The 15,162-nt window shown below is 39.2% G+C and overlaps 1 protein-coding gene across 1 annotated transcript; it reads left to right on the forward strand.

Moving 5' to 3' along the window:
* Positions 1-9,310: 9,310 nt before the first annotated feature.
* Positions 9,311-12,479, forward strand: LOC106890682 (THO complex subunit 7 homolog; the record flags this gene model as incomplete). Its single annotated transcript, XM_014946637.1, has 4 exons — positions 9,311-9,531; positions 10,372-10,499; positions 10,829-10,915; positions 12,329-12,479. Coding segments are annotated over 4 exons (498 nt in total), but the record flags the coding sequence as incomplete, so codon positions are not given.
* Between the last annotated feature and the right edge of the window lie 2,683 nt (positions 12,480-15,162).

The raw sequence follows: 15,162 nt of genomic DNA on the forward strand, positions 1-15,162 counted from the left end.
CTTTTTCAGATCTTGAAGCAATTGCACTGGTGTATCTATACCTTCTCTTTCCTCATTTCATTCAATACAGCCCTGTTGTCCTGCCTGTGTGCAGTTAATTAGACCTTTATTTCAAAACTAAAGGAGGAGGATCAAAATAGCTGTCTTAGAGTTGTAATCCTCTGTGCCAAATTTAGTAGGCCAGTCCTAGAAAGACATGATGGGGAGCAGACTCTATAAAGAGGCAATGAGGAATAAAGAAGATTTGATAAGAAGAATCCCATCATTAGGAAACTGGTTACCTGCATCATCATCACATCACAAGTCTACGCCAATGTTTGAGAGGACTAGTCAAGTTCAAAATCCCTTCAAGAGCTTGCAAGACCAGGACTGAGCTCTTTAACACAGAGATTTGAAAACAGCAGCTCTTGAGCTATTTCCTTCCATTTGTTTGATGACACAAACTACAGTTACAGTCCGTGGCTCCTCTTCGTGCAAGTCTTTCACGTAACAACAGGAAAGAAAAGCTTCACTAGAAAACCCAACTGTAAATATCCTTCTATTCCAATCCTGGCAAGGTGGCTGCAGCTCAACTGCAATTTAGGTACTTTTAAAATTAAATTTCAAATTCATGACTTTAAAAAAAAAATATTCTCATGTGTTTTATTTTAATATACACATGCACAATTTTATTTCAGGGTGCGTTCTTGTTCAGCACCATCCTAACTTCACATATACATATGTATATACACATACTCCCCAAAAACCATAAGCAGATCTCAAAAATGAAAAAAACAACAACTTGTAACTGCCAAAATGACACTGGAATGAAACAGAAGTGAAAATGTTTACAATGAACCACGAAATCACAGGTGTATACTTCTAGTTATTATTAGCATGGCTTTGTTTTAGTCTCATCTCCTACAAGCCAATCTTTATTCATTTAAGTTATAAAATCCAATTTATCTGCTTTGCCTCTTTTATTAGTTCAATTCTCTCCATGTATAATCAACATTTAATTTTTTATTAAAACAAAGGCAAAAGGCAGAGGACCAAAAAGAACTCCTCCTTGTGGTTTTCAAACATCCTGCACTAAAGTCTTGCAAAAGAAAAAACAACAAGGAAACCCGAATGCTTGTTTATAACAAGTCTCTACTAAAACATCATTATAAGAAAAGTTACCGTGGGAGTTTTGGAAATACTGTTAAAAGTTAATAACATTTTGGCCTTAGTCTTATAGGCACTTATAACCACTTTCGTATCTCAACTGAAAATTTACATGTATATATAAATACATACGTATGTACACACACTTTATATATAACGTATTTTGTGTCCAATTTCTCTTCTTCTTAATTTTTCTATTTACCGTTTGCAACCCATGAAAACAGTTTATGAAGCAGATAATTTTATTCCACAGCTTGTTTTCTTCTGTTTACCTATACTTTTCAAGTCCAAATTCTATTCCTGCTTGCACATAAAATTTGAAAATTACCAGGAAAGCACTTGTACATCTTCGAACAAAATCCAATCTTCATTTCAATACATTTGCCCCACTTGCATGTTTTCCTCTTGCACTTCTGAAACTATTTGTTTGCTTTTATGGATTATTTCCTTAAACACCTCAGTCCTCAGTCACCTAATATCTCTGCATTGGGCCATACAGCTGCATTCAGGCTTTCTGTGAGCAACACCACCTCATACTAGTCAACAGCCTGGTGATTACAAAATTCACTCTGATGGAAAGAATTACGGGCATTAATCCCCCCAGGAAGGAGGATAGCTGGGCTGAAGGCTCCCACACATGTGGTGAGCAGTCTAGCGGATAACAGCTCCGCTAATGACGAAAAGGGAACCAGAACCATTGCCACCCCCTGGGTTTTGAAAGCAAAGATTGACCTTTGCTCCCTTCTTGAAAGAAAGGGCTTATGATACTAATTTCAAGAGAGCGTGAATCCAAAATGCTCCCTAGAGAAAGGTGCTTAGCCCTGGATATAGGCAGGATTTAAGCACATTCCTACTCCAGCTACCGAGTAGAAAATGCACAGATTCATCACCTCCTTCAAGCTGCTTGCCTGGTACAATTTTAATGAAACACCAGCAAATACTGAAGCATTTGGGCTTCCTCCGTGTTCATGGAAACACAATCCAACTGGCCTCAGCCAGACCAACCTTCCCTTTGGAACAACCAGCTTGAGAAAGGCAAGGAAACGCCATAACCTGGATCTGCCCCTTCTGGATCTGAGACTCGCTGCTGGAAAAGACCAGTTATCTTTTCATCATACATCTCCTGAAATATTTGTTTAAATCGTCTGCTTTAACAGCAACTGAAGCAACAGTTTAGAAGCTACATTTGGCCCACCTGAAAAAGAAACTGAGGTGAGCGTGCCTTCTTCCTAAGAAGGCCACAACTTCTCATTGGGGTTTTACTGTACTTCCAGTCACAACTAGTAGGATAACGATGGTGAGAAACAAAGTCCAGTGTTTTCATTCAACACAGGACATACTAAAACCTAAAGCTGAGCAGGCATCACCAAAGCAGGCGATACTGCCCCTGAGTATTTCTGTTACACTGCTCAGGCGTGTACTCCACTCAGAAATCAGGGGGTGAGAACATGCTTCAGTGTATCATGTTTTATGGGAACTGTAAATTGTAGCTGTGCTTAACCACTACCCACTGACAGAATCACTCTGTTAAAAGAAAATAAATCATAAAATAATCCAAAGCAAAATATAAACCCAGTTTAAAAGGAGAAGCATATGTTTATTGATATAGACCTGATACTCCCTTTCTTCATCTTCTGAGACAGAAGCGTTTCTTCCAACATCTCTCCATGATGCAGCCAAGCTTAAAGAAGCCTTGTAAAATTTCTAGGTCTTCTTTTACAGATTGGGACTGTTTTTTTTGGTGTTTTTTTGGTTTTGTTTTTTTTTTTTTATAAAAAATAAAATAATCAGACCAAACAGACCCAACCAACCAACTTGTATTAAACTTTGAAAAGCTGACTCAGAAGCTGCGCAATAGCTCTGATTCAGCTTTCTTAGCCGAGTCAAAGCATCTGGCCACGTGATTCAGAAAACACCACTCTGAAGTTGGGCAAGAGCTGCTTTCCAAAGGAGGAAATGCCTGTTTTCCCTTGTAATCTCCGTGCTAAATTTCCTCAGTAGCACTACCAGTTATTTATTTAAACATCATATGAGTAAATATGGTATTCACAACTCTCTTACTGTTCATCCAATGTTTCAAGCCACAGTTAAACACAAACATTTACCATTTGGCCCAATGCCCACAGAGACAAATTCTTCTTCTTAGTCAGTGTAAAACCTCATTCAACATCCACCTCTTCCTCGGAAAACTCTGGCATACTACTGATGATCCTCAGGGCACAATGTAAATGCTACCAAACCCATGAATTGAAAGACTGAGAAAGGAAAAATAAAAATATGCTCTTTTTTATTAGAAAAATAGAATAAAGAAAGCTACACTGAGAACATCCTGCCAACAAACTAAGAGACTACTAGATAACTGACTAATCCCGCCAAATATAGTTCTAAAAGAATAAACGGCTGCTTCCTTACAAAATACATGAAACACGAAATGTCACCCTAAAACTATTCATTCTAAAATCACAGAATGCAGACACCATGTGAGATCTCCGAGTCATTGCACAGGCAGCTGAAGTCTATGGCATTAACGATTTTTAGATTAAAAGAAAAATCCAGCCATCTAATCTGTCTTGCAGCAGTTTCATGACACCGAGTTTCACGAGATACCTGCTAAAAACCCTTGACTTTCTTGCCAAGTGGGAACCTACCAAGTCACCGGTAATAGGAATCATGACCCAGCAGTCAGTGTACCACTTCTGATAATTCCACTGCCTCAATTAAAGCCCTTTCTGACACGCATGCGAGGCATGTTTTCATCTGCTGGGAGCATCCCTGCACCTGCGAGCTCAGTTTTCTACACTGACAATTATTTCTGCAGTGAATTTCCAGTTTCACGCAGTTTCAACTTAAGTTTGACAAGCTTTAATAAATTAGGGACAGATCACCTTAAAATGTACAATAATTGATCATCATATACATTCAGTAGGATCCAGATACAAAATGTAGAAAGCTGTTATTCCTGTGACGATATCTAAAAAAGGGCAATATCAGAATGCCACCTGTACAATCTAGATTAAGTGAGAGAAAGAGCCAATACTTAAGAAACAGTTATTTAAAAGGACCATACAGTTCAATTAATTTTTTAATGACTAAGATAAGCTTTTTTCTGTCTTAATGAGAGAAGTAGTAGTAATGAAATGCCTTTATAATAAATGCAGTATTTCCAGTACTGTTTTTCAAACTGCTGCTATCAAAATATCTACAATTTTAAGTGCTTCTTTTAGTTACAATGTGAAAAATAAATAAAAACAAATCCTGTAGCCCACAACTTGTGGTTACAGTATTATCTGACAGGAGTTTGGTTTTTAAAGTACAGTATTAAGAGTACACTTAATCAATCTTGGTAATACAGGCAGTAGGTAGCAAAATTGATTACTGTTCAGATAATAAAATGTTGCATTTTAAAATTATTGTTATTGTCACTACACTTGCAACAAGTATTTCCACTCTCCTTTCTCTTGTTACATTGTAATTCTACGAAAATGTGCTAGCTCTGCAGAAACACAAGGGTCCAAGTCAGTAAAGCTTTTTACAAGGCAAAGAACCACATTGCTTAGAATCTTTAAAAGAAAAAAGAAAAGAAAAGAAAAGAAAAGAAAAGAAAAGAAAAGAAAAGAAAAGAAAAGAAAAGAAAAGAAAAGAAAAGAAAAGAAAAGAAAAGAAAAGAAAAGAAAAGAAAAGAAAAGAAAAGAAAAGAAAAGAAAAGAAAAGAAAAGAAAAGAAAAGAAAAGAAAAGAAAAGAAAAGAAAAGAAAAGAAAAGAAAAGAAAAGAAAAGAAAAGAAAAGTAAGAGAAAAAAAGTAACCCTACTACTTTTTTTCTGCAATCATTGGATTGAAAAATTTCAGTTTTATTATTTTAATATCTGCAGAACTAGACAGCGAGCATCTAAGAAATTTTACAGAACGAGATAACAAGCTCTTGAAACACTGATGCTAGTTTTCAGTTAACGCTGAGGGTAAAGAAGACTGCAGAGAAAATATAACACTCTAACATAATTTAAGAGGAGAAAGCAGGGTGACACCAATAGGTTAGCTTAATATCAGTCTCACACAATACCGTTGTACACAATCAACAAAGAAATAAAGGACAATGGTAAAAAGTAATGCTAAACATAGGCTTACAGAAAATAGGTCTTGCTAAATAAATTTGGTATGGCTTTCTGACAAGAATATAGGTTGGACTGGATAAAAATACCTTGTAGTTTCTGACCTACTATACTTAGATCTCTGTAAGATTTAGTGCCATATAACAGTCTGATTTAGAAGTTATTCAACACGAAGAAAACCTGGAATCTAAAACCACCTCATAAATTATTAGGGAGGCTTAGGAAAAATATTTTAAATCCACCTCATCAATAGTTAAAGCTGTTTTCTTAGCTCTAAAAATCATAGCTCATTATAGCCTGGAATACTATAAAAAGCTTCTTCCCCTTTAACTTTTCCTGCAGTTGGAAAAAAAATATATAACCATGGTTAAAGAAAAGGGAAGGAGGTATAAAGTCACTTTAAACTTTGCCTTTCATAGATTATTTTTTTCAGGAACAAAAACTTTAACATTAACAGATTTCCTCAATAAAAAAAAAATAAAAAAATCTTATGTACTTAAAAGCCATTTTCAGCAAAGAACGGATACTGATGAAAAATCTGAGCCAGTTCCACACACATGTAACATCTTGCAGCACTAAGCTTACCTCGCTTATACTTCTTGTATCCAGAGTCACCTGGAAACATTACAGAGGATCATTTAACACTTTTGACAAGGACAGGTGTGCAACAAATTATTATGTATAAGCTGCTTCATGGTCTTACCATATGGCACACATAAAGGAAATCACAGAAAGAGGAAAAACTACACCACATTTAGCTTGGTTGAAAGCTTGCACGCACAGATACTTATTCCAAAAGAGCTGGCACGGAGTAAGGTGCTATACCCTGTGCAAGGCATTTTTTTCCTATTGCATGAATCTCCAATACTGATGCCATAAGGAAGGTCCAGTGCTACTCAGTGTTTCTGCCTGTCCATTGAAGGACTATATAGAAGACTGCAGCTGATAGAATCTGCATGGAATACACGTACTGGTGAATGACAAATAAATAAGAGTAGGTCAACCCTGCTCCAGTAATCTACATCACACATGACATTGAATTAATGCGAAAAACATACTCGTATACAGCCCAGTGCAAAACACGCTCCATACCTGTGAAACAAGGGTTGTTTCGTACTTACAAGATGAGTAACTCTACTTGAAAATGGAGCAAATAGAAAGAAGATCCCAAAGACATAGTGAATACTCAAGTGCGTATAGAAACCCAGCAAGATGGAACTGGCTTCCCAGGCAAAAACATCTCGTGGATGTTTAAAATGGGCAGAAGAGAACAGAAAAGAGAACAGGCTATTAAATCAATATGGGGCCTCAGTGAGATTCTTGATGATCTATTTACCAAGTTCTAATTCCCATTCTAAAAGAGAAAAGTTAATGAACATTGATGATGCCTGAAAGCCCTGTCTTAAAAAGAAAAATAATGGCTTTGTTCCCTAAATTGTTCTTATGAGCATAAGACCCAGAACAGAAAATTTGTAAGAATCTTGTAATTAGTAACACATATGAAGACAAGAATGGCACAGAAGTCATTAAATATTATGAACTAATCATATGAACTGCTGTATTCTAAGTTAATTACTCAAGGACTATCTATTTGTCATTGTGGAGAGTTTAATAAGACTATCTGACCAACACTGGAATGATGAACACAAAGTGAGAAAAGCTTATATTGGATTAAATGACAGAAAATAACACAAAAGTATTCTAACATGACTAAATAAATAATTGTGGATTTTCACCTACAATAGTCCGCAGTTCAGATCAACTTCTCTCTGTGGAAGAAACAGAAAGGGCTCAGAAAATGGAAAGAGCTCAGAGAAGGGCAAGAAAAATATTAAATCTTTATAAGACTGGATGCTTCAAGATGCTTAAGACTTCCAAGAGGTAATCAGTGGATAAAGAGGGAAAGGCGGCAACAAAAAGCACTCTATAAAATTTATGTAAAGATGTTCAGCTAGGTCGTCATCTCACCCTGTGCCTAAACACTAGGGCTATGTCATAGTTAGGAAAAACAAAGGAAAAACAAACTAACTATATTAAATAGCAACAAATTCAGAGTTCATAAAAGTGAGGTTTTTTAATAGCACATACATAGCTCATGAATTCATGGCCTGTTCTTTGGCCCAAACTTTGTATAACTGAATAGAGTTACGTTTTCACATAAAATTATATCACTCACGAATCACACAATAATACATAAAAATTTCAAGAACAGAAATCGCTTATCCAGGTTTTCTATGTTGGAAACTCTTTATTCTCAAAAATTCAGGAGGAGTTTTAATGACCACTCCCTGTAATGCTTTCCCAATAGCACCTTCCAAAGAATCTGCCCAGTTGCCTATTGAAGACAAAGTATTGGCTTGAAACAATCTACAAATCCGTAAATAGCTGTTAAATGCCGCTATCCAGAACAAAAAAGCACCACATAATCACTCACAGCTCTAAAACCAGGAAAGCACAGATTACATACAGCACACACCTACTTTGTTCTTACCCTGATTTTCTCCACAACCCTAAAATTGCCAATGCAAAGCCCTGAGCAGAACAAGCTACTTAAGTGCCCAAACCAAGATGAGGAGGGAATATGAAGGTGTCAGGCTCCGGACACACATCTCCTGCACCATGCCATGTACTACAATAACCTTGCCAGCTTTAGCACTGCCCAAGTGTCAAAGCCTGTGGACCAAAAGCCTATAACTCAACACTTGTTATCGGTAACACCTTAATATCTCTTTTCTCCAGACACCTCCAGCCCTTTTTTCCAGCGCCAGCTTAGTTTTTCAGGGTAGGAAGAAACCACTTTTGTTCCTATCCACTGGCGACAGCCAAGCTCCCCAGGAAACGTATCAGAATAAGGATTTTTTGCACACCCCAGCCCTGGCTGCGTGTCCTCCCTGCACCAAGCGGGGACGAGCCCAAGGGTGGTCCAGGGGAGGCCATTCCTGCTCCCTCACGTCATCCGCACCCTTGCCAAGGTGCCAGCGCCACAGGGCCAGCACTCCCGCTCCCTCCGGCCGCCGTGGCGGGTCCCACCACCCTCGCAGCACCACGGCAGGACCGTCCACCTGTTCCCCTGCACCGCCACCACCACCCTCGCAGGGCCGAGAAGGGGGCCACCGAAGGCGACGGTGACGGTGGCCCCCCGGGAGGACGCTCGGAGGCGGGAGGGCGACCGAGGCGCGACCCCGGCCCGGCGGCCTCCCCCGCCGCATCGCGTCGAGGGTTGATTTTAGGCAATACTGTAATTATCTTTTCCTGTATCCTTTCCAGCGGCTCATGCAAGGAAGTACTAGATGTTCCCATGATATTCCATTTTTGATATAAACAATTCCATAATTGCTGGCTTAATAAAGTCTCGTTTCTGTGAAGCATTTCTGTGGAATGGCTCAGCTGTCTCTGGCACTCAGCTGCGGTGCAGAAACGGAGCTGGAATGAATTCAGTTCAGGTGAAAGACTAGATCTACAGTGGCAAGTAAGGCACAGTATTTCATTGTTTAATTCTTAGATGCCCTATTTTTTCAATGAGATCTATAGCCCTGATGAAGTGGAAGGAGTTAGATGTTAAAAACAGAAGGACAGGTGCTATAATGAACTTAATCTCAGTGACAATTTTCTTACTTTTCTCAGTTATCTCTTGCAGATGCTTTTACTATCTGCTCTCTGACTGCAGGGCTGGGACACACAGGCCGTTGGTGAACGGTTACACTGGTATTTATTCCTGAATTGCTGTACTTGAATGGCTCTCACTGAATTTCCTCTAACTCAGCTTGAGGAGCTGCTCCCTCAGTAAACTTTGGGCCCGCTTCGCCTCCCCGCCCCGCTCTCCGGGGAAGAGCTCCCCGCTGCCTCGGCCTCAGGCCTCCCTCCGAGCCCGACCCCCGGCCGCTCACCCGGCAGACGGGCCTCCATCCCGACCCCGCGGCCCCGCTCCCGGGCCCGTCATGCCGGGGCACGCCCGGGCCTTGGGCGCCCCCCGCCCCCAGGCCTCTCCACCCCGGGCCCCAGGGTCCCTCAGCCCCGCGGCCCGCGGCCGCCTCCTCTTTAACGGATCCTCCCCGGGAATGGCTCCCTCAAGGCCTGGGGTGGGACCCGCGCTCGGGCCCGGGATGCGGCTGCCATTAAACAGGAGGTTTTTGGGTTTGTTTTTTTTTTTTTCCCCTCAGATGAAGTTATCCGCAAGCGGCTGCTGATCGATGGCGATGGTGCTGGTGACGACAGGCGGATCAATTTGTTGGTGAAGAGTTTCATTAAGTGGTGTAATTCCGGATCTCAAGAGGAAGGGTATTTGTTTTCTGGTTTGGTTTGTTGTTTGTTTTTTATTTTTTTAGTCTTGGGAGCGATTAGCTCACGTTTCAGTGAAAAACTGGTCTCAATCTAGTGTGAGGCAGCCCATGTTGAAATGTGTAAATCTGCTTTTTCCTACGGCTCGGTGGCCGTTCCAGCCCAAACGCCGAGCGTTGGGGTCGACCATGAGGACTGGAGGAGGTCTCCAGAGGGGTCAGAAGTTCCTGAGGGCTGTGGGCTGAGATCCACTGCTCCAGTGCGTGGGGGATCATCCCGCCGCTGCGGGATCCCTCCTGGAGTCCCGCTATTATAACAGGATCATGACTCAAATATTTTAGTTGGCAGTTCTGCGTTTGTTCTGTTAGGGAAGGGTGGTACTACTGGTATTTCTGCTGCTGGTTTTTGTTTAGTTTTGTTTTTTTGTCTTCAGAAAACAGGCTAAAGTAGTAAGGGATGAGCGACAACATGGTGTTCTGCCATGGGGTGCTGGATGTAGGTTGCCAGAGGACACGATATAACAATTGTGTGTACTGCAGCATTAAAATATTAATCTTGGTGATCACAGAGCCAGCCCCAGCTGGGAACTTTATAAGCCCTGGACCGATTTGCCCATTGCTATACTACTCACTTTGCACCTTTAAGGGCAGGGTAGAATTAATGGGTGTGATGTTTCTAACTGCACTTTCAAAAAACCATACGTTGAATCTCTGAAATATTTTATTTCTTTAATAATGATTTAACTTTTCCTTAGGCTACAATGAGGCTTTGTTTTCTTGTTTTGTAAAGGTAGGGGGTATGTTTATGCTGCTGAGGAATAAATGTCTTGTCTATTTTCAGTTACAGCCAGTACCAACGAATGCTGAGTACTTTATCACAGTGTGAATTTTCAATGGGAAAAACTCTTCTGGTGTACGATATGAACCTGAGAGAAATGGAAAATTATGAAAAAATCTATAAGGATATAGGTAAAGATTAGAAAATATTACTGTTTTCTGTTTAACTATTTATCTTATGAACAAGCTTGAGCCAATTCTTGTGAACATAATACATACATATAATGAGTGGTTGGGTTTTTTTTTTTCTTAATAGATACTGCTTATACAGAGCATCTCATCAGTATATAAAACATACAAATATAAGCACTTTTTTTAACCTATTGAAGCTGGTGGATGTAGCAGGCCAGCATGCCAGAAACAGCTCTTTATTTTTTCATAGTTTTATCAGAATGGCTTGTTTACACGTATTGTAAAATTTCAATATAGCTCTGTATCTCTTTTTTTTTTTTTATTTTAAGAAAATAGTATAGCTGCAGCACATGAGAAGATTTCTGAATGCAAAAAACAAATCCTGCAAGCAAAAAGGATTCGAAAAAATCGCCAAGGTAAAGAGAAATACCGTTATTTACACTGGTCGGTTTCATTATTTTGTTATCTTTTAAAATACATTGTATCAGAAAATAGATTCCAAAGTTTTGAAAGCACAAGGGAAATATACTGGCATCATGAATATCTAGTCTGGTGGGTTCCACAACCACTACTGAAAGTTTTTGGTGGATGAAGCAGGCAGGGTTCAACCAATAGATCTCAATGACACGCAACATCAGGAAAACCTGAAACAGTAGTTCAGAGAGATGTTTTCAGGCCAAAGAAAAACCCCAAAAGCATCCTGTCACAACTCAGGTGACTTGAGAAGAACTGAGGCACTTTATTAACAGCAAGACAAGGGTTGAATAGACTTACACCCAGCACTGAAGATTATATTCCTTCAGCTCTTAAGGGAAGGTAATGTTTTGGCATACACAAGGACAGTGGTGCCAGTTACACACCCAGCAACTCTGTATCTGTCCTCACTGAATACCTGTTATGAGAAGTGTATTTTTTCCCCTACTATTAAAAGTATGTGCTGATAATTTCAATTGAAACTTAAAGCATTTCGTTGTAATGCTGTCTTATCAAAAGATTAGAAATTGAGAAGTAAGAATGTGCTTTTTCTTGATAAATGAAATGCAAAAAGAAAATGTTTAGAAATATAACAGATAAAAGGCTTGAAATAGAACTGTTTGATCAATTTTGTGGATAATTTTGGTCTCAACTGGAAATTAAAAGAACCTTAACCAATAAGAGTGTAGAGTTCAGACCTATGTTTGTAAAGACAGAAGAAGTGTTTGCTTTTTGATATGTTCTGTCCAGCCTGCAGCAGAGATTTTTCCATGTGAATGAGGCAGTTGACGTATGTACAACCTTACTATCAGGAAATGGCTATGTTAATTGCCTGTATGACCATAATATTGTTCTTAATGTGTAATACAGTTTAAAAAAAATCCTGTTGTTTCTCATGCATGTTTATGTGTAACATCTCATCAGCACCATTATCTGTACATATACATTAGATAGTATCTAAACCAAATGCATACACAAAACCCCAAGTGTGCAGCAGTGCAGAGCTCTCTAAAGGTCCTGTTTTCTGGCCTCATCCTTTACGAATCACTAGCACGGGATAAGTTTGAGTGATTAGATAATGGCCTGCAGTCATATTTGAAGTTTATTTAAAGTCTGTTTTGATGTAATCACCTACTTTGAAATGTTGTAACATGGTATAAATTATATACATTTTTATACTTGGATATTTGCACGTACTTTTTAATATATGCAAGGTGTTATGTACAAATTTGAAAAACGTTAAAACAGTTTTTCAAGAAGGAGAAAGAATCTGTACTATTCTATGTTAGCTAATTTTTGGGTCTTGAGTCTATATTTTCAGAATTATTTAGACTAACTATTTAAATTTATTTCAGAATATGATGCATTGGCCAAAGTTATACAACACCATCCAGACAGACATGAAACATTGAAGTGAGTATGAGACTACATTAAATTATAATAAGCCAGTAAGCTGGACGTCACCAGATTTGACATTTCCTTGGTTTCAGTTTGACCTTTCCTCACTTTCCTATAATTTCTTTTGACACAAGAGAAACTTGGGTTTAGTTTTAAAATTGTGCCCTTATCAGCTCTCTTTAATTAATCTCCATCTGTATGGGTTCAGAGGCATTGCTAATCGTTTTGTATTTGAAATTTTTTGCAGTGTTAGGGTGAATAAGTCAACTCAGATGTAAATGCAAACCTAATGTCAGTTTACCAGGGATGAGTTTCTCCAGAAAAGAGTGATAAAATTAAAGGGTGTGTGTCAGCAAGAGATTCAGTGACACCAAATATATAACATAGAATCATAGAATGGTTAGAGTTGGAAGGGACCTTAAAGATCATATAGTTCCAACCCCCCTGCCCTGGGCAGGGACACCTCCCACCAGAGCAGGTTGCTCAAAGCCCCATCCAGCCTGGCCTTGAACACTTCCAGGGATGGGACATCCATGACCTCCCTGGGCAACCTGTTCCAGTGTCTCACCACCCTCACAGGAAAGAATTTCTTTCTGGTATCTAACCTAAATCTTCCCTCTTCCATTTTAAAACCGTTACCCCTTGTTCTGTCACTACACTTCCTGACAAAAAGCCCCTATACATACAAGCAAGGTGGAATAAGGGAAAGCAGGAGAGAAAGCTCCTAGGGTGGGTTTTTTTTTTTTTTTCCTGTTTTCCTTGCGGTAGTTGTTCCTGCATGCCCAGTTATAAATGACTGTGTTGTGTTCTGCAGTATAACTTGCCCTGGCACGCAGGTTAGACCTACCTGTTGTCCAACTCGTCTTGCATGTAACTTACAGCTTTGCTTGTGTCATTGTCGGATTGGGCTCACTACCTGTGCTTTTGGGTGACTTTGGGCAGTTGTGGGGAGATAATCTTTTAACTTCTGTCAATCCACAGAAACATTCCAGGACTCATTGCGTCTATGAGTTTGTTCTTAACCTGATTAAAAATGTAGCGTGGGGTTACTGTTCTTATTTAAGCGCAGCTTGCATCTATCCTGTTGCCCACTTTCAGTGAAATTGGAGAGAGAGGCTGTCTTTTCACATTCCCTGGTCTTTTATAGCGAAAGGATTTTTGATTATATTACCCTAATAATAGCATTTTAGTAGCAATAAGCCTTGTGTGAGAATTTCACACTTTTCTTTCTTGTATGTTGGTTTTTTGCGCCTTGATTTCATTACCACAACTTTGATTATTACACGCAATTCTCATGAGGCTCGACTACTTCTAACTTCATTAGTCAGCATGTGCCATTTATCAAGTGAGGCTTCATAATAGACAATTATCAAAAGTGAAATTTTTCAGATAAGTCAATTGATTAAGAATGGAAACAACTAAATGATAGTAATTTTTTTTCTTAGAGAATGCCAGGTTTTCAGGTTTGGAGGGGTTGTTCTAATTTTGCTTAGCACATCCAAGCATAAGTTTCTTGTGGTAAGTTACAGCTAGTACATTTGGCTTTTTTTCTTTTCTTAAACAATTTTATCATCTCTTTAGGAGCATATATTACAGTTAGAAATACCAGTGTGTTCATCCACTGGAAGAATGGCTACAGCGTATGCCCTTTGTCTGTTGTATCTGTAGTCAAAGACACAGATTTGAACTATAGCACAGTACAATCCCCCATTTTACTATGTCCTATTTCCCCATCTAACAGAATAGAACATTTTCAAAAGGAGCTTGGTCCACGGGTATTTTAGTTTTAACTGACCTCTCCAAGTGAGTAGACTTCAAATAACAGGAACAAGATGAAGTTTTCATCCAATGTCTTAATTACAAGGCTTCTTTTCTCTCCAGTTTGAAGAAAGTAGACAGAAAATGGTACAATGAACCAAGAAGGACCACCCTTTAATCAGAATGGAGAAAGCCTCACTAACAATGTCACGCTTTTCTTGGAAATCTTAATAACTAAAAACACTTGAGAAAACCTCTTGTGAGGAGAAATGTCACGGTTTATTGTGAGAGTTACGTTTACAGCTTTTGCAGGTCATATGGCACAATAGGATAAAGTTCAGAAAAATACTTTCTTTATGCTTTTAAGGTACTGTTTCTTGGAACAACTAGTCATACAGCATAAAAGAAGAGAAGCTGTTATCAGCTTAGTCACAGGTAATGTACAGGAGCCAATTCAGGAAGTGACAGGAGCTGAACTACTAAATGGCATTGCCCACAGTGTAATTAAATGCAGTATCAGAAGAGCTGTTAAGAGGACCAAGAAATGACACTGAGTCTTAGAAAAGATGATGATACAAAAATGAGAAGGCTGGGTGAAGATTCTCTGGAGTGGAAAGTAGAAGACATAAAATGCCAGATGTAGCTTGGATGTTACTAGGAAAAAAAAAAAAAAATCACGTCTTCTCACAGTCTACTTATACCTGACAGCACAGTGTAAATAGCAAGATTTGGCCAAATAGAAGTCTTTCAGGAACTAGAACCCAAATTCTAGCAAAATCACTGTATGAGCCTATAAGCTGTTCGTCTGTTTGTGTTATAGGAAAGGATAATGTCACACTCAGCCCTCTTTCAGGCATTCCCTTCAAGGTACCAGGCATACTGGCTCAAAAATAAGACAACGCTCTCAGGTAGCACTAAAATAGACCTTTTTCCCAGCCATCATGAGTTACTGAGGACTGGAGGCCTTCCTGTGGTTCCCTGCCCAGGCCAGTTGCAGCAGCTGTTAGTGCGTCAGTTCTTTCAGGAAAAAAAA

Source organism: Calidris pugnax, unplaced genomic scaffold (assembly GCF_001431845.1).
Source record: "Calidris pugnax isolate Ruff unplaced genomic scaffold, ASM143184v1 scaffold81, whole genome shotgun sequence".
NCBI lineage: Eukaryota > Metazoa > Chordata > Aves > Charadriiformes > Scolopacidae > Calidris > Calidris pugnax.